Source organism: Dama dama, chromosome 6 (genome assembly GCF_033118175.1).
Source record: "Dama dama isolate Ldn47 chromosome 6, ASM3311817v1, whole genome shotgun sequence".
NCBI classification, from domain to species: Eukaryota; Metazoa; Chordata; class Mammalia; order Artiodactyla; family Cervidae; genus Dama; species Dama dama.
The window spans coordinates 48,423,620-48,443,201 of NC_083686.1; the positions used below are offsets into that span (position 1 = coordinate 48,423,620).

The 19,582-nt window shown below is 42.5% G+C and overlaps 2 protein-coding genes and 1 pseudogene across 2 annotated transcripts; all 3 read right to left on the bottom strand.

Moving 5' to 3' along the window:
- Positions 1 to 2,827: 2,827 nt before the first annotated feature.
- Positions 2,828 to 5,344, bottom strand: LOC133058906 (probable ATP-dependent RNA helicase DDX23). The gene is given in 1 exon segment (XM_061146034.1): positions 2,828 to 5,344. A coding segment is annotated over 1 exon segment (2,463 nt). The 5' UTR covers positions 5,291 to 5,344.
- A 6,081-nt stretch (positions 5,345 to 11,425) lies between these two features.
- Positions 11,426 to 12,403, bottom strand: LOC133058724 (olfactory receptor 5L1-like). Its single transcript, XM_061145590.1, has one exon. It carries the CDS (start codon positions 12,401 to 12,403, stop codon positions 11,426 to 11,428), a length of 978 nt encoding a protein of 325 aa, XP_061001573.1.
- Positions 12,404 to 17,315: 4,912 nt separating this feature from the next.
- LOC133058577 (olfactory receptor 5D14-like) lies at positions 17,316 to 18,254 on the bottom strand (annotated as a pseudogene).
- Between the last annotated feature and the right edge of the window lie 1,328 nt (positions 18,255 to 19,582).

The window sequence follows — 19,582 nt, forward strand, 5'->3', positions numbered from 1 at the left end:
GCACTTGTAAGAGTCTTCTCCAGCACCACAGTTCAAAAGCATCAATTCTTTGGCATTCAGTCTTCTTTATGGTCCAACTCATATCCATACTTCCGATGATTACTGGAAAAACCATAACTTTGGCTATACAGAGTTTTGTCAGCAAAGTGATATCTCTGCTTTTTAATATGGTATCTAGGTTTGTCACATCTTTTCTTCCAAGGAGCAAGCATCCTTTAATTTCATGGCTGCAGTCACCATCCGCAGAGATTTTGGAGCCCAAGAAGATAAAGTCCATCACTGTTTCCACTTTCCACTATTTTCCCATCTATTTGCTACTCTTTCCACTTTCCCCCCATCTATCAGGCAAAATAATGGGCTGGATAAAGCACAAGCTGGAATCAAGACTGCCGGGAGAAATATCAATAACCTCGGATATACAGATGACACCATCCTTATGGCAGAAAGCAAAGAGGAACTACAGAGCCTCTTAATGAAGGTGAAAGAGGAGAATGAAAAAGCTGGCTTAAAACTCAGCATTCAAAAAACTAAGATCATGGCATCCAGTCCCATCACTTCATTGCAAATAGATGTGGAAACAGTAACAGACTTTATTTTCTTGGGCTCCAAAATCACTGCAAGATGGTGACTGCAGCCATGAAATTAAAAGACACTTGCTCCTTGGAAGGAAAGCTTTGACAAACCTATTGTGATAATCTCTCAGTGGCACCCAACTCTTTGTGACTCCATGGACTCTAAGCCACCAGGCTTCTCTGTCCATGGAATTCTCCAGGCAAGAATACTGGAGTGAGTTGTCATGCCCTTCTCCAGGGGATCTTTCTGACCTAGGGATCGAACCGGGGTCTCCAGCATTGCAAGCAGATTCTTTACCGGTGACAAACATAGACAGTGCATTAAAAAGCTGAGACATTACTTTGCTGACAAAGGTCTGTATAGTCAAAGCTATGGTTTTTCCAGTAATCAAGTATGGATGTGAGAGTTGGACCATAAAGAAGACTGAGTGCCAAAAAACTGATGCTTTTGAACTGTGCTGTTGGAGGAGACTCTTGAGAGTCCCTTGTACTGTAGGAAGATCAAATCAGTCCACCCTAAAGGAAACCAATCCTGTATACTCATTGGAAGAACTGATGTTGAAACTGAAGCTCCAATATTTTGGCCGCCTGAGGCAAAGAGATGACTCATTAGAAAAGACCCTGATGCTGGGAAAGATTGAAGGCAGGAGGGGAAGGGAATGACAAATAATGGGATAGTTGGATGGCATCACTGACTCAATGGACATGAGTTTGAGCAAGCTCCGGGAGATGGTGAAGGTCAGGGAAGCCTGGTGTGCTGCAGTCCATGGGGTCACAAAGAGTCGAACAGGACTGAATAACAACATTTGCCATGAGGTGATGGGACCGGATGCCATGATCCTAGTTTTTTGAATGTTGAGTTTTAAGTCAGCTTTTTCATTCTCATCTTTCACCCTCATCAAGAGGCTCTTGAGTTCCTCTTTACTTTCGGCCATGGGTGGTGTCATCCGCACATCTGTGGTTATTGACGTTTCTCCCGGCAATCTCAGTTCCAGCTTGATCTTCATCCAGCCTGGGATTTTGCATGATGTGTTCTGCATAAAAGTTAAATAAGCAGGGTGACAAATATAGCTTTGACCTATATTTTTAAGTTTTAAGTTTTCCCAACTTTTAATCAGTTTGTTGTTCCATATCTAGTTTTAACTATTGCTTCTTGACTTGCATACAGGTTACTCAGGAGACAGGTAAGTTGCTCTGGTAACCCCATCCCTTTAAGAATTTCCCACAGTTTGTTGTGATCCACACAGTCAAAGACTTTAGCATAGTGAATGAAGCAGAAGTAGGTGTTTTTTTCTGGAATTCTCTTGCTTTTTCTATGATCCAGTGGATGTTGGCAACGTGATCTCTGGTTTCTCTGCCTTTTTAAAATCCAGCTTGAACATCTGTAAGTTTTCGGTTCACATACTGTTGAAGCTTAGCTTGAAAGATTTTGAGTGTAACCTTACTAACATGTGAAATGAGTGCAGTAGTTTGAACATTCTTTGGCATTGCCCTTCGTTGGGATTGGAATGAAAACTGACCATTTCCAATCCTGTGGCCACTGCTGAGTTTTTTCTTTCTTTCTTTTTTTTTTTTTTTTAATATTTGTGTGTTTATTCTCAGAACATACAAACTCATCTTCTCAGAGAATAGAAAACAGAAATTTCACTGACTTCAAGATGGACTCAGCCAGCTCACCCTGTCCCCTCATCTACTATAAAAATTCCCTGGGTGAGGGACGCCTCGATTGCACAACACCCCTTGGCACAGGGGCCATGCACAACTCTAAACAAGGCTCTCGACTTGTTTTATAATCCAAAAGGGCAAACAGCTGTCAAAATGACGGTAGGAGTCCAAGGTCCATAATCCTCAGTACCCGATTCCCTGGGTCATCTAGGGCAACAATGGTGCCGTAGCTTAGGCAGTCAAGTCTGTGCCAAAGAAGTCCCAGCCCAGCAGCCAGGTTTTTGATCAGTCTGGGAGGCGATGCCAATTGGCTGCCCCTTTAACTGGCAAGAGAGGATGGCCCGATGCAATCCCAAAGCCCGCCTGAGGGGCAGAGCTGGGCCAAAACCCTGGTAGTTTGTTCTGCCTGCCTCCTGGAGCAGCTTCCTCCCCTTTGGCAGATCTGCATTCAGGCCTTCAGACCTGAGGGCCTGGGCCAGGAATCTGATTGCTTCCTAAGCCCCTGGAAGAGTGAGGACCTGGGAAGAGATGTGAGGGTCCTGAAGAACAGGCTCCAGAGCATGGCCCTGAACCCCGGGGCGAGTGCTGTGTCAGGCAAAGATGGTCTCTTCCCGGCACTTCTTGGTGAGGATGGTGCCTGGTTTGTGCTGGGCGTCAGGATGGTTGGCTAGCTCTGGCGGGCAGGAGGATACTGGGCTCTCCAGAATGGCTTGCTTCAGCTCATAGAACACAGCAGAATCCTCTTTGGTGAGGAAGGTGATGGCCACACCACTCTTGCCTGCTCGTCCCGTGCAGCCAATGCGGTGGATGTAATCCTCAATGTTCTTGGCCATGTCATAGTTGACGACCATAGATATATCTTGTGTGTCGATACCACGACCCGCCACATTTGTAGCCACCAAAATATCCTTGGCCCCAGCCTTGAGGTTGGATAGTGCAAACTCTTGCTGCTCCTGGCCTTTTCCACCGTGCAGCATACAAGCGTTGTACCCCATCTTCTCCAGGGATTTGGCCAAAACATCACAGCCCTTCTTCTGGTGGACAAAAATGATGATGGGTGGATCAAAGCCTTGCTCCAAGATTGCCAGCAGCTTTTTCCTCTTTTTGGACTCTGACATGAGGAAGACTTTCTGTTCCACACGTTCATGAGGCTTGCCTGCGGAACCAATGTATACCACAGCAGGTCGCTGAAGATAGCTCCAGGCCAGACGCTCTACCGCTGGGGGCATGGTGGCCGTGAACATGACTGTTTGGCGGTACTTGTGTTTTCCTGACTCAAAGTTGGCCAGCATCTTCTCAGGGTCCTCAGCCTCATCTGTGTCCGGCTTCTGATTGCTGACAGGCATGTGCTCCAGGATCTTCTGGACGTCTGGCTCAAAGCCCATGTCAATCATCCTGTCTGCCTCGTCTAGAACCACATAGGTACAGCGGCTCAGCACCAGGTAGCGGTTCTCTAGCACATCGATCAGACGTCCCGGGGTAGCAATCACTATCTCACAGCCCATGCGCAGCCGGAAGCCCTGGTCTTCCCTGGAGATGCCGCCGATGACGGCCACGGTGCGGATGCCCAGCGGCTTCCCAAACTTGATGGTCTCTTCCTCAATCTGCTGTGCCAGCTCACGAGTGGGGGCCAGGATGATAGCGTAAGGGCCCTGGTCGGACTCTTCGATCCTGTCAATTTTGGGGAGAGTGGTAATCCAGACTAGCAACGGGATGAGGAAGGCTGCTGTCTTGCCGCTGGCAGTCTCAGCCACTCCAATGATGTCACGATTCTGTAGCCCAATGGGGATTGCCTGACACTGGATAGGTGTTGGCTCCTTGTAGCCACACTTATCGATGACCTCCAAGATGTGTGGAGGCAGAGAAGAGTCTTTCCAGGATCGGATGGGATTGGGGATCTTGCCACCTTTGGTGGTGATGCTGTAGTCCTCTCGGAAGATCCGCCAGTCCCTGTCTGTCATCTCATCCAACTTTTTCTGGGACCAATGCCGATCATCCCAGCGTTGCTTGGCTTCCTTCTTCCGAAGTTTGCGGAGTCTTGCCTCCTCCTGCTCCTTTTCTTCCAGTGTCCGCTTCTTCTCCATTAGGTCTCCATAGAAACGTGACTGCTCTCGTTTCTGCTGCTTCAGGTCAATGCCTGCAATGAAGCCTCGCCTCAACAACTGTACCTGGTGCCGTTGTTTGTACAAGGGGTTGTAGTCGATGGAAGTGTCCTCAGACGCATCCCACTCAAAGACAAACTTGCGGTCGTTGAGATGCCTTGTCCGGCGCCGCTTCTTGATGCCACCGAGGTAACGCTCCTTAATGGCGTGCAGCTCCTTGCTCTTATCCTTCTCCTCCCGGATCTTCTGCCGCCCTTCCTCATCTTCATTCCCATTGGTCTCTCTCTCCATCCTCTCCCTGCGCTCCCGACGTTCCTGTTCCTGAGGGTCTTCCAACATTTTCCGGCCCAAGTCTTGGAACTGTTTCCTTTTCTTCCTCTCTTCTTCAAGCATCCTCTGCCGCTCCTCCACCTCCTGTTGCCATCACTTCAGGGCTTCAGCCTCCCGTTTTGCTTTGGAGAGGAACTTGGGCTTGGCCTCGGCTTCCTCCTCGGCCTTTTTCTTGGCCAGAAGTTCCTCCAGGGATAATGGCTGGGCCTTAGGCTTCTTATCACCATGTTCATCCTCTTCATCCTTTCTAGAGTCTCTGTCTTTCCGAGATTTAAAATCTTTTCCTCGGCCAGGAGATAAACTGGATCGCTTGCGGTCCTTGTCCCTTCGGTGCCCATCCTTATCCCGGTCTCGGTCTTTCTCATTCTGATCTCGTTCCTTATCTCGCTCTCACTCTTTGTGCCGACAATCTCTTTCCGTAGACTTGGATCGGGAACGGGAGCAAGAACAGCTGATTCCTCTACGCCTATCCCTTGAATGATGCCGTTTCCTGTCTTTAGATGGGGAAGACTTCCGGTCTCGGTCTCTATCGCGGTCTCTGTCAGGAGTCCGAGATCGCTTCCTTTCCTCCTTGGAAGGTGATGCATCACGGTCCTTCTTATCAGCCAGCTCTCCTGCCATCACTCTTGAGCCCAAACCACCCAACGCGGCCTCAACGTCACCGAGTAGTCGCCATCTTTCAGTTTTTTCTTTCATATTGAGTGCAGGACAGCATTATCTTTTAGGATTTGAAATCATATGGTAACCCTGTTTTTAGTTTTCTAAGGAACCACCATAATGTTTCCCATAGAAGCTGCACCAGTTTACACTCCCACCAACAGTGTAGGAGGGTTCTCTTTTCTCTATACTTTCTCCAGCATTTATTATTTGTCAACTTTTTAAAAGTGGCCATTTTGACAGGTGTGAGGGGATACTTCACTGTAGTTTTGATTTATGTCTCTCTAGTAATTAGACACAGTGAGCATTTTTCATGTGCTGTTGGCCACCTGTAAGTCTTCTTTGGAGAAATGCCTGTTTAGGTTTTCTGCCTACTTCTTGGCTGGGTTGTTTGTTTCTTTAATACTGGGTTATATGAGCTATTTTTATATTTTCCATGATAGCACCCTGTTGGTTACATTATTTGAAGATATTTTCTCTCCTGTAGGTAGCCTTTTCATTTTTTTTTTTTAATTTTTATGTTTTCCTTTGTTGTGTGAAAGCTTTTAAATTTGATTAGGCCTCATTTATTTTTTTAAATATTTACTTATTTCTGGCTATGCTGCCTCCTTGTTACTGGACACAGGCTTTCTCTAGTGGAGCGAATGGGGACTGCTCTCCAGTTTGGCGATGGGTTTGTCCCTGTGGCGGCTGCTCTTTGGTGCAGAATGGGCTCTAGAGCATGGGCTCGGTAGCTGTGGTACATGAGACTACTTGCTCTGCAGCAGATGGGGTCTCCCCAGACCAGGGATCAAACCTAGTACCCTGCATTGGCAGGTGAATTCTTCCTTTTTTTATTTTTAAATTTTTATTTATTTATTTATTTTGCAACAGGACTTTTATTCAGTAAAAATGAGTGTGACAAACCCCAGACGGGCCAGGGGGCCCCACCCGCCCTCCCGCATGCCCACCCTTCCCTAGGGGAGGGGTTCCAGGAGGAAGGGGGTGTGGAGATGCCACCGCAGGGACCAAGGGGCACCGCCTGGGAGGGCTGAGGCACCCTGGACAATGCCCTTCTCCAAACCCACATGGACAGGACTTCAGTCTTTCAGGAACACACCACCAAGTGTACTTTCTCCAGCTAATTCACTAAAGTTTGGGGTGGGGAGTCCCTAGAAGGTTGGGAGTCAGGGACTTTATGGTCTAATCTCATACTTAAGGAATACAGTCTTTTTTTTTTTCCTTTCTTTCAAACAAAAGTTTTCTTTCTGCTATTTAAAAAAATGTTTGCATGTAACCAAAAATACGTATTTGTTTCCTTTTCCTTTTTTCTCCATCTTTAACTAAGTCTTTCGAAGAACACAACAGAAAAGAGAAACAAGAAATCACAAGAACATAAATCCTTAAACACACCTCGTATAAAACTAGTTTCCGGCTGTATCTGCTGACAGTGGTTGTGCCACTGCCCGGGGGTGGGGTCAGGCTGGCAGTGTCCCAGGGAACAGAGGGCTGGGGACCCCCCCCCCACCCCAACATGCACACAGCCAGCACACACAGTACATTCCGGGGGCCAGTCTGCTCTAGCGGCTGTGGGCAGGATAGCGGGCAGGCAGGCCGCGGGCTGACGGCCCACCCTCCCAAGGCCCAGGTACACAGAGGGCCCTTGGGGTCCCAGTCGAGGATGAGTTGGCTGAGCGGGTCAAAATGGGAGTGGACAGGCCGACGAGACACAGCACCAGTAGTGTGCCGAGAAGCGGCTAGTCTGGAGCAACGATTTATACTCCCAGGAGCAAATTTTCCTCTTATTTTTGGCTTTTTTTTCCCCCCCACATTTTATTTGACCAATTCCATCTTTATTTCTGCAGGCCCCAAGAGGCCCACCCTTGGTGAGGAGCCGGGAGGGACGGTCCAGTGATACAACACAGGCCTGAGAGCCAGCAAACTTCAAGGTAGACATTTTCTTTCACACCTGGAAATGGGGAAGTGCTTTTTAAATTTTTTTTTCTTTTTTCCTTTTTTTTAAACTCTGGGCAATAATGTAGGGAGGGAGAAGGGTGCCCCCTAAAGGGGATTGAGGTAGGAGTGCATTCGGGGTTCTGCTCCCCCGAGGACATTCATTCCGGCTGAGGTAGGTGCTGAAAGCCAAAACGGCAAAACTCCATCCTGAGAAAACAAGGTCGTGGAGGGTGACAGTGTCAAGCGCCCAGCCACAGCAGGGGCTTATTTTTGGAGCCTAATTCACCTTCTTCTCTCTTCTTTTTCTCTCTTGTTTTTTCTTTTTTTTCTTTAAAGGAAAACATTAGCTCGGTTCCAAGTCATGTGGGTACAAACAGAGGTGAAGGGGAGCCTTGGCCCAAGGCGGGGGCTCCTGCAGGAACCCCTCTGGGTCCTTGGAGGGGTTCTTGCTGAGGCTACTGTAGGTCTTGAGAATCGGAGGATCAGTCAGGACAGAAGCGCCTGGGAAGCCCCTACCTGAATCCTACATGACAGGAAAAATCTTGCCTTTGACCTAAGACTTGGGGGCTGCTCCCTGCCGAGCTGGCCGGACACTGGCTACGGTCCCGAGGGAGCTGGCTGGGCAGCCGGTCCTTCACTCAGGAGGCCAGGGCCTATGTCCTGGGGTGGCAGGGCCTCCGACGGCATCTCCCCCAGGAGGCTGAGCCCCCGAAGCGGCAGCATGGAGAGCTGGGTCACCTCACACAGGGCAGGGGCCTCGGGGTCTGTAGTTCTGGGGTGAAGGCTGCACAGCTCCTGCTCAGGCGAATAGCCGCTCCTGTTCCTTCATGTCCACACGTTTCCCATCTCGGCCCAGCTGGCCCCTCTCTGGCAGGTGAATTCTTAACCACTGAACCACCAGGAAAGTCCAGGTCTCATTTATTTTTTATTTGTCATTTTTATTTAGTTAATTAATTTTAAATTTTATTTATTTTTAAAATTTATTTACTTTTAATTAAGTTATTTTATTTATTTTGAATTTTTTATTTTAAAATTTAATTACTTTTATATTATTATTTTCATTTTATTTATTTTAATTTAATAAACTATTAAAAAAATTTTATTTGGCTGTGCTGGGTCTTAGCTGTAGCACACAGAATCTTAGTTGCAGTATGTGGGATCCCTGACCGCAGATCAAACCTGGGACCTCTGCATTGGGAAGTCGGAGTCTTAACTACTGGACCACTAGGAAGTCCTGTGTCTCATTTATTTTTGCTTTTATTTCTTTTGCCTTGGAAGACTGACCTAAGAAAATGTTGCTGTGATTTATGTCTGAGAATGTTTCACCTATGTTCTCTTCTAGGAGTTTTATGATGTCATATCGTATATTTCAGTCTTTAAACAATTTTTAGTTTATTTTTGTATATGGTGTGAGGGAGTGTTCTAAAAAACACAAATTAGTAATGTATATAATGAAAGAAGGGTTGCCACTACTAATTCCATGGACATTTAAAGAAATGCTATGAATAATTCTTTGACAAAAATTTTGATAACTTAGATAAAATAAGTCAAATCTTGGAAAGACACTAACTACCAAAAATCTCACAGTAGAAATAATCTGAAAACATGTACATCTATTAAAGAAATTAAGTCAATAATTTATAACCTTCCAGAAAACAAACCACAAGGCCTAGGTGATTTCCCTAGAGAATTCCATCACATCCTTATAGGGGAAAAAAAAATGAATCTCTCTCAGAAAGTAGCAGCAGAAGAAAGAGTTCCTAACTCATTCTATGAAGCCAGAAATTGTCTCATACCCAAACAAGAAAATGGCATTACAAGAAAAAAAAGTGCAGGCTAATATGCCTCTTTAGAATATATTTAAAAATTCACAACAAAATTAGCCAATAGAATCCAACATGAATAAAAAGAGTTATACACCATGACCAAGTGATGTTTATTCAAGTTATGCAAATAAGTTAATATTCAAATTTAAAAATGTAATCTATTGCATCAATAAACTAAAGAAAAAAATCATACAATGATATTAACTTATGCAGGAAAGATATTTGACAAAATACTCTCAGCAAACCAGGGATAGAGAATTTCCTTGACTTAAGAAGGAACATCTACAAAAGAACCCCTATAGTTAGCACCATACTAAATGTTAAGAGACTGAATGTTTTCCTCCTAAGAGTGGTTATAAGTTTAGGGTGCCCTCTCTTTTACTTCTATTTCACATCACACTGGAAGTTGTAGCTAATGCAATAAGACAAGAAAAGTAAATAAGGTTTACATATTGGGAGGGAAGAAATAAAACTGTATTTGCAGATGAATATGCCTATGTAGGGGCTTCCCTGGTAGCTCAGCTGGTAAAGAATCCACCTGCTATGCAGGAATCAAATTGACCCAGTTAGATTCCTGGGTCAGGAAGATCCCCTGGAGAAGGAGTAGGCTACGCACTCCAGTATTCTTGGGCTTCCCTGGTGGTTCAGACAGTCAAGAATCTGCCTGCAACACAGAAGACCTAGGTTCAATCCCTGGGTCTGGAAGATTCTCTGGAGGAGGGCATGGCAACCCACTCCAGTATTCTTGCCTGAGAATCCCAATGGACAGAGGAGCCTGGAGGGTTACAGTCCTTGGGGTCACAAAAAATCAGACATGAGTGAACAATGAAGCATACAGCACAGCATGTCTATGTAGAAGTGCCAAAGAATCTACAAAATAATTCCTGGAACTAATAAACATATATAGCAACATTGAAGGATACAGGTCAATAAACAAAACTCTGAAGTTTTCTGATATACCAGCACTGAACAATTAAATTTTGAAATTAAAAACATAATTTCCTATAGCACAAAACATGGAAAACTAAGGTATAGATTTAGTTACAGATATAAAATCTATGAGGAAAATTACAAAACTATGATGAAAATATCAAATAAAATCTAAATAAATGGAGATATATACTATGAACATGGGTTGTTGTTGTTCAGTTGCTAAGTTGTGTCTGACTCTTTGTGACCCCATGAACTGCAACACACCAGGATTCTCTGTCCATCACTATCTCCCTAAGTTCAAGCAAACTCATGTCCATTGAGTCAGTGGTGCCATCTAACCATCTCATTCTTTGTCATCCCCATCTCTTCTTCCCCTCAATTTTGTCCAGTATCAGAGCCTTTTCCAATGAGTTAGCACTTCACATCAGGTGGCCAAGTATCCGAGCTTCAGCATTGGTTCTTCCAATGAATATTTAGCAATTGTCACCTTCTCACCAAACCCCATTATCATCCCCAGAGACTCCAAAACTGTTGGATAAAGACATCATAGCAAAAGTTACCTAGATTGCACAGCAAACATTTCTCTTTAAGTACATTGTTTTATGCTTTTAATTTCTTTTAGATTTACCAAGGTATAATTGACAAACAGAATTTATATATATATAAAGTATAAATTTGATGTATGTGTGTATATATATATATGGTAGATTTGTCTAAAATCACATGCAATGACACAGACAAAATATGCAATAAAACTAGTGTTTTTCTTATTGCTTGCCTGTTTGCTTCTCAATTCATATATTTCTCAGCTAAATATTACCTAATGACCTAAAAAATCCAAAAGAAGCTAACAAAGAAGCACTGAATTAAAAGCTCTTGATGTTAGAATTATAAATTATAATTTTCTATATGACAAAAATATCCTGAACAAGGTCTAATTCCTGTAATTTGAAAGATGGTTCTGCTTAGAATGTGTATTCCATCAAAACACTCTAAAGGAATTAAACAAGCTACTGGAGTGAAACAGAAATTCAGAATATGTTCATTTGTGCATAAGATCAAACATGTGCTCTTCACTGCAAAATAACAGCAATTCAATTTTGAAATAAATCATGGTTTCCATAATGGATAGAGAAATAAAATGTGAGTTCTTTAATAAGCTTATGGAAGTTTTACAGCAGACTAAATGTGTGTTTTAACAGTCCATTGCCCAGAACCATTTAAAGAAATTTAGATTGAATAAGAGCAAGGAAACAGACTGTGAATTTTGATATATGCTCAACACAAATTGACAGGATACAAGGTACAAAGAAAAATGAGTCAAAAAGACTCATTCATAGCTACCCACTTCTTTACACCCTTTCCAACATTACAGCACATCATCACCCTTTCATCTGCCTCCAATTTAGAACCCTGAGTCCTGCTTGGAAAATATTATCTGGGAAAATATTTTGGAGCTCACCACTTTTCTGAGAGCTTCTTTCACATCCTTGTTCCTCAAACTGTAGATAAGGGGGCTCAGCATGGGGATCACTACAGTGTAGAACACTGTGGCCACTTTGTCAGTATCCATGCTGTTGCTAGATTGGGGCCGGCAATAAATGAAAAGGATTGTTCCATGAAAGACAATGATGGCTTCAAGGTGGGAAGCACAGGTGGAAAAGGCTTTGCACTTTCCCTCTGCAGAGTGCATCCTCAGGATGGTGATGAGAATAGACAAGTAGGAGGTGAGGATGACCATGATGGTGATGATCTCACTGAAAGTGGCCACAATGTATAGCACCAGTTGACTCACAGTGACATCAGAGCAAGCAAGATACAAGAGAGGGGGGAGATCACAAAAGAAATCACAAAAGTGGTTGATCAGATTTGATCTGTAGGATGGGATCTGAAGAGCTAAACACAAGTGAATCAGAGAACATACAGTACCATTGAAGTAGCAACAAAACACCAACTCCATGCAGAGATTCCGGGACATGGTGACCATGTAGAGCAGTGGGTCACAGATGGCCACAAGGCGGTCACAGGCCATCACTGCCAGCAGAATGACCTCAGTTACCACAAATGTGCAAAACATGTAGAATTGCACAGCACATTCCAGGAAGGAAATGGCTTTGTCATCATTTAAGATGTTAGCTAGAATCTTTGGCATGATGGTCGTGGAGTAACAGAAATCCACAAAGGACAAGTGGTTGAGGAAAAAGTACATGGGGGTGTGGAGTCGAGAGCTGGCCTGAATCAGGGCAATCATGCCCAGGTTTCCCAAAACTGTGGCTCCATAGATGGAAAGAAACAACAGGAAGAGGAAGACTCTGAGCTCCAGGGCATCTGAGAATCTGAGGAGGGTGGAGTCTGTCACAGCAGTGCAGTTTTCCTTTTCCATGTTCCTAATTTACTGGGTATGGAGTAAAATATTAATAGCTATTCTGCATTATATCATCCTTGATTCAGTTTCGACTCTCTTAAAAAAGACATGATAATGCATACTTTTCTATAAAGTTAGTGTAGTGATTTTGTTCAGTACATTATACAATTCACTATGCAAATTCACTGCTTTAGATTTATCTGAAGTTCTAAACAAAGAAAAAGAAAGTGTTAGTTGCTCAGTCGTGTCTGAATCTTTGCCACCCCATGGACAAGACTTTTTTGTCTATGGGATTCTTCAGGCAAGAATACTGGAGTGGGTTGCCATTCCCTTCTCCAGGGGATCTTCCCCACTCAGAGATCTAAGCTGGGTCTCCGGCATTTCAGGCAGACCTTTACCATCTGAGTCACCAGGGACAACAAAGATGTGAATATGAAATTAACAGAAATGCTTGCTGCTGCACTGCACCATTATTTATGAAAGCAAAACTTAGGAATACAGTGTAAATCTCAAAGAAATAATCAAAATTATGGTATACATTTATATACAGGACTTCCCTGGTGGCTCAGATGGTAGAGAATCTGCCTGCAATGTGGGAGGTCCAGGTTCCATCCCTGAGTTGTGAAGATCCCCTGGAGAAGGGGATGGCTACCCACGCTAGTATTCTTGCCTAGAGAATTTCGTGAGCAGAGGGACCTGTGGGGTTACAGTCCATGGAGTTACTAAGAGTTGTACACAATTGAGTGACTAACATATATATATATATATATATATGCTAGATTTTCATATTTATACCATATATCTGGTTTTTCATATATATAGGCATATATATATATATATAAATTATGCAGATTTTTGATGAATTGTTAAGGACCTTATTAATGACCATGAAAAGTGGCAAGTGGCAAATGCTAAGCCAGATTGCACAGATAAAATATTATATATGTACATAAATTTCATCATATATCCAATCATTAAAACATCAATGAAACATAATTATTTTATAACAATTTTTTACAAAGAAAAAACAATGGAGAATCTTGTTATGGGCTGCATTGGAGAAGGAAGGTGGGATTGTTTAAAGAAAAGAAGGCATGTGATACATAGAAAATGCCAACAGAGGACAAGAACGTGCTCATTTCCTCTCCCTCCTGACCCTCGGTAATTTTAAATGCTTTAGAGGCATGAGTTGGTATATCTTGGATGAAAGAGGCTCTGGACTAAAATTCAAAATGTCATTTGTACCAGGGATAAGAAACCTGCTATGGAGAGACACCTCTGTTCCACTCGTGTCTGCTTCAGAGGTTGGTCTCATGTTTCTGTTTTTCCATGAACAGTTCTGGGACTTCACTGGTGGCTCAGCAGTAAAGAATCTGCCTGCAATGCAGAAGATGTGGAGACACATGTCCAATCTCTGGGTCAGGAAAATCCCCTGGAGGAGGAAATGGAAACCTGCTTCAGTGTTCTTGCCTGGGGAATCCCATGGACAAAGTGGCTTGGAGGGCTACAGTCCATGGGGTCTCAAAAGGATTGGACACAACTGAGCGATTAAACAACAACAACAAAAACAGTCTTGAGGACCCCTCACTGCCATTCTCAGCCTCTGAGTGGCTGTCCGGAGAATCTCCCTGTGGTCTTTCCCAGGTTCCCTGGAGGGAGTTAACGTGACAGAGGAGGAAGTGTGAAGGTGGGAGAAATCAAACATTCTTCCCACTTTGTTCACACTCGTTTTCCTCTTACACTAATAGCTATTACAAGATATTTGGTTTTGCAGATTAAATTGCTATCATTTCTCTTTGATATTGTTCCTCCAAAGCTTTAAATACTTTCATAAAAGAGTGTCTGCAACATGACATTTCTTAAAACACCCTCTAAGAGAGAACTAAATACAGAAGCTTAAAAATAAATCAGTACCACTGCTCTCCAACTCCCCCCAAATCAGAGTGTCATCCTACCAACCAACCTATGGGACAGACATTGCTTCTTTTGTTTCTGAAGAGGGTAGAAGGCAAATGTGTTTGTCTCTGGGGCCCATACTCCTTAAGCTTCTGAGACCAATCATTGATTTCTGTAGGCCCTCAGCAGAATATCAAGAAAGCATCATCATCTTGGGACTCAAATAATTAATGAGTTTTATGAGATAAAAGAGGGGTAAAACTATCCCAAGTGGGTACATGTTATTATCAATATAATCAAACATGATTCACTCCAAAGGTCACGATGAACTGCAGACCACCATAGGCTGCATTCAAACATTGCTCTGTTCACCAGGACCTACATTGTCATTATGAAATATAATATAATAGGACTTCTAAACTTTGCCTGTATATACAAAATCTTCATCCTTGAGGGCTTAGTGTCTGAAGTCACACCAGAGTTTTGCCAAATATCAGAGAAGGTTAAGAATATTGAGCCTCCTTTCCTGAGAAGAATAATAGCTGATCACACGTACTTTGCACGTTTTGAATACAACTATTAACACATTTGGTTTTTATTAAAATAAGTTAGGTAAGTACAGTTATGTACCTTTACTAATAAGGTGACTGAGGCAAAGACAGCTGTCGCTTGCACAAAATCGTAAGTGGAATCCCTGATAGGAGGAGCCTACATACTGCATTTGGGTTTCTGCCATCCACGAGATTCTGTGTGGAAGAGCAGAGCTACTACACAGTTCTGAATGGCATCCCTCCTGCTCAGTGCCAAGACCATTTAATGGGTTTGCCTGACGGATCTCTCCCAGGTCTGCTCCTTCTCTAACTATATGAATAATGTCCCTAAACCAACAGTGTTCAAAGGAAAGGCTGTGGTTTGTGTCTTTGGATATACAAAATGTTTCAAAAATTTCTAGAATATAATTAGCTAAAATAATTGGTTTCCAAATTCTTGACAATTTATATGGCCTTTCCTAAATTGATCCATCTGATAAGTTCCTGAGTTTGAGGAGTGTTTCTGTATCTTCTTTCTATCTGGCACTGTCACTATTCCTTTTCTGTCATTTTTTTCAAAAGCAAAGATTCCTCTTTCCATTCACATAATACCCTGTGAACTATCTCAATTAGAAAAGCAAAATCAATTTTCCAAAACCTAAACACAAGAACACTGTGGAATATTACTTTCCAAGAAGCCTAAACTGTGCTTCAAACCTATGGTTTGACTTCTTATTTCTCTCTGATACATATATATATATGTATATATATATATATATATATTCATGGAAAATTATGACATTAGATGTGTTTTACCCCCAATACAGTGATGTTATGAAATTGAATATTAATAGATTGTTATTAGTTTGAAATTCTTAATACACCATAAACTTGTTTTCACAAAGTGTATCATCTGAAGAAGGCTGTATATTGTCAAGGCTATATATTGTCACCCTGCTTATTTAACTTATATGCAGAATGCATCATGAGAAACGCTGGGCTGGAAGAAGCACAAGCTAGAATCAAGATTGTTGGGAAAGATATCAATAACCTCAGATATGCAGATGACACCACCCTTATGGCAGAAAGTGAAGAAGAACCAAAGAGCCTCTTGATGAAAGTGAAAGAGGAGAGTGAAAAAGTTGGCTTAAAGCTCAACATTCAGAAAACTAAGATCATGGCATCTGGTCCCATCACTTCATGATAAATAGATGGGGAAACAGTGGCAACAGTGGCTGACTTTATTTTCTGGGCTCCAAAATCACTGCATATGGTGATTGCAGCCATGAAATTAAAAGACACTTACTCCTTGGAAGGAAAGTTATGACCAACCTAGACAGCAAATTAAAAAGCAGAGACATTACTTTGTCAACAAAGGTCCATCTAGTCAAAGCTATGGCCTTTCCAGTGGTCATGTATGGATGTGAGAGTTGGACTGTAAAGGAAGCTGAGTGCTGAAGAATTGACACTTTTGAACTGTGGTGTTGGAGAAGACTCTTGAGAGTCCCTTGGACTGCAAGGAGATTCAACCAGTCCATCCTAAAGGAGATCAGTCCTGGCTGTTCATTGGTAGGACTGATGGCTGAAGCTGAAACTCCAATACTTTGGCCACCTGATGCGAAGAGTTGACTCACTGGAAAAGACCCTGATGCTGGGAAAGATTGAGGGCAGGAGGAGAAGGGGACGGCAGAGGATGAGACGGTTGGATGGCATCACCGACTCGATGGACACGGGTTTGGGTAGACTCCGGGAGTTGGTGATGCTGGGGAGTTAGGGAGGCCTGGCATGCTGTGGTTCATGGGGTTGCAAAGAGTCGGACACGACTGAGTGACTGAACTGAACTGAAGAAGGGAGTCTCATGACAAAAACACAAAACCAAAATCTATAAAGAGCATCATTGTCAGTGGCCCTTTATATGTCCGAGAAACACATTCACAGGAAAGCTACTTTGCATGGCAGGTGTTTTACATAAATTATTTAAATATAAAAATTTATTGAAATGTATTTCATAGTCATTAGTCATAAATTGAGTAACATAAATATGCAGTTTTGTTTGATGAACTGTATTTAAACCACATAAAACAACATTTTAGAATAATATCAGGTGGAATGACATCAACAATATGTTAAATTTTCTAACTTTCAAACTTCATTGTTTTAATCAATTTTTTATTCTATGTGGAAGAATAGCAGTCATGTTTAATTGTTATATAATAAGCAGTACTTAATACTAAGTACATAATGAGGATACATAATTACTCATTCATTTATTCACTCATGTTTAAACATATTTATTATAGGCTTGCTCAGAGATAAGTACTATTTTAGGTACTGCAGGAAGAATAAAAAAATGTTCCTTTGTCACAAATTTATATTTAAGGGGAACAGTTTAATAGATTAATGTCTTAGTCATCTATAAAAACTTCATGTAAATATATGCTACACATCTTGGAAGGCTCTTTTCCCATTGTTAATGGGAACTGAAGACTTCTTTGGACATTGGTTCAGTGAAATGAGGCTTTTGTGTCTATTAATTTTCAGAAGGCATGATTCACATCTTTATTCCTCAGGCTGTAGATCAGAGGGTTCAGCATGGGGTTGACCACTGTATAGAACACAGAGGCCACCTTGACAGTTTGTCACAAGTTCTTGGAATTGGGCACACAGTAGAGAGAAAGGATGGTCCCATGGAAGATGGTAATGGCAGTCAGGTGAGACGCACAGGTGGAGAAAGCTTTGAGACATCCACTGGCAGAACGGATGTTTAGCACAGTGACAAAAATAAAGACATAGGAAGTGAGGATGATCAGAAGTGTACTCACCTTGTTGAAGGTGGTGAAGCCAAAGAGCAGCAGGTTGGGGGTGTGTATATTGGAGCTTGAGACAGCAATGAGAGCAGTGTATTCACAGAAAAAGTGGTTGATCACCTTATGTCCAGAAAAGTTTAGTTGGAGGGCATAGCAAAGGAGTACCAATGGGCCAAACATGCCCCAGAGCTATGACCCAGCCACCAGCAGGGCACACAGCCTCTGTGACATGACCACTGTGTAAAGCAGAGGGTTACAGGTGGCCACGAAGTGGTCATAGGCCATCACTGCGAGCAAGAAGGACTCAGTCACCACAGCAATGCAGGACAGGAAGAACTGCAGCATGCAGCTACTGTAGAAGATGCTCTTATCGGTCATGACCAAGTTCTCGAGCAGCTTGGGAGTAATGATGGAAGAGTAACAAAAATCAACAAAAGAAAAATGACTAAGGAAAAAGTACATGGGGGTGTGAAACTTAGGGTTAATTTTGATGATTACCATCATGCCCAGATTTCCTACCACTGTGATAATGTACATGATTGGAAACATGAGGAAGAGAGGAATCTGAAGCTCTGGATAATCTGTGAAACCCAAGAGGGCAAACGTTGTTTCCAGACTAAGATTTTTTGTAGTCATCACTTTGATGCCTTTGAAAAGAAAGGATGGGAGAAGGGAGTTTTTCTTGACAAAGAGGAGATTTACAGAAATAAGTGAAAATCATACTATGACTTTCTGTGATGGACTAAATAAAATGAAAGGAGTTATTAGTTCTAACTTTTTCCATTTACAACATTCCTTATATAGATAACTACTGTGGATGGATCTACTAATCCAACTGAGTCTCTGAACAGTTTTTGCATATCCATTGCAGCTGGTATTTTCCTAGAAATACTTAACACATTGAAGTGAGTACATTCACTCATCAGCTAGTAGCATAGTATGCACATAACATAGAAAATATTTGCACATGAATGCATAATCAAATGAAGGTGTCTAAGAAAAATGTGAGATGTTTGCCTCAAATAACAACATACATTGTTACTGTATTTTGCTTGCATACACAAATCAATTAAAGCCTTGAAGAGAATATGTTTGTCTTCTAAGTATCAAAAAAATAATAGAGACATCTAAGAAGAGAGCATCAGTTCAGTCAGTTCAGTTTAGTTACTCAGTCGTGTCCGACTCTTTGCGATCCCATGAATCGCAGCACGCCAGGCCTCCCTGTTCATCACAAACTCCCTGAGTTTACTCAAACTCATGCCCATCGAGTCGGTGATGCCATCCAGCCATCTCATCCTCTGTTGTCCCCTTCTCCTCCTGCCCCCAAATCCCTCCCAGCATCAGGGTCTTTTCCAGTGAGTCAACTCTTCGCATGAGGTGGCCAAAGTATTGGAGTTTCAGCTTCAGCATCAGTCCTTCCAATGAACACCCAGGACTTATCTCCTTCAGGATGGGCTGGCTGGATCTCCTTGCAGTCCAAGGGACTCTCAAGAGTCTTCTCCAACAACACAGTTCAAAAGCATCAATTTTTCAGTGCTCAGCTTTCTTCACAGTCCAACTCTCATATCCATACATGACCACTGGAAAAACTATAGCTTTGACCAGACGGACCTTTGTTGGCAAAGTAACGTCTCTGCTTTTTAATATGCTATTTAGGTTGGTCATAACTTTCCTTCCAAGGAGTAAGCATCTTTTAATTTCAAGAAGAGAGCATAGCAATCCCATTTTAGCATGTTTTGTTCAGTAAAGGATACTTCTCTCCTGGGACAGCTTCACTGCTGAGGAGGACAATAACTCGTTTTGAATTCTAAGTGGAGTGGACACTTTATCAGGATTTAGAGCTTATGGCTTAACTTCTATTACAGACCTAAACATTGCTTACATGTCTCTTAAGGGTCTCAAGATTTATCAGGTAAGAGTTCTCTCAGAATTAACTACTTCTCATTTTTGTAAAAGTTTATATA

What these genes read in the sequence shown, in the direction of transcription:
- LOC133058724 (XM_061145590.1), bottom strand. Translation starts at nt 12,403, where the DNA reads ATGGAAAAGGAAAACTGCACTGCTGTGACAGACTCCACCCTCCTCAGA.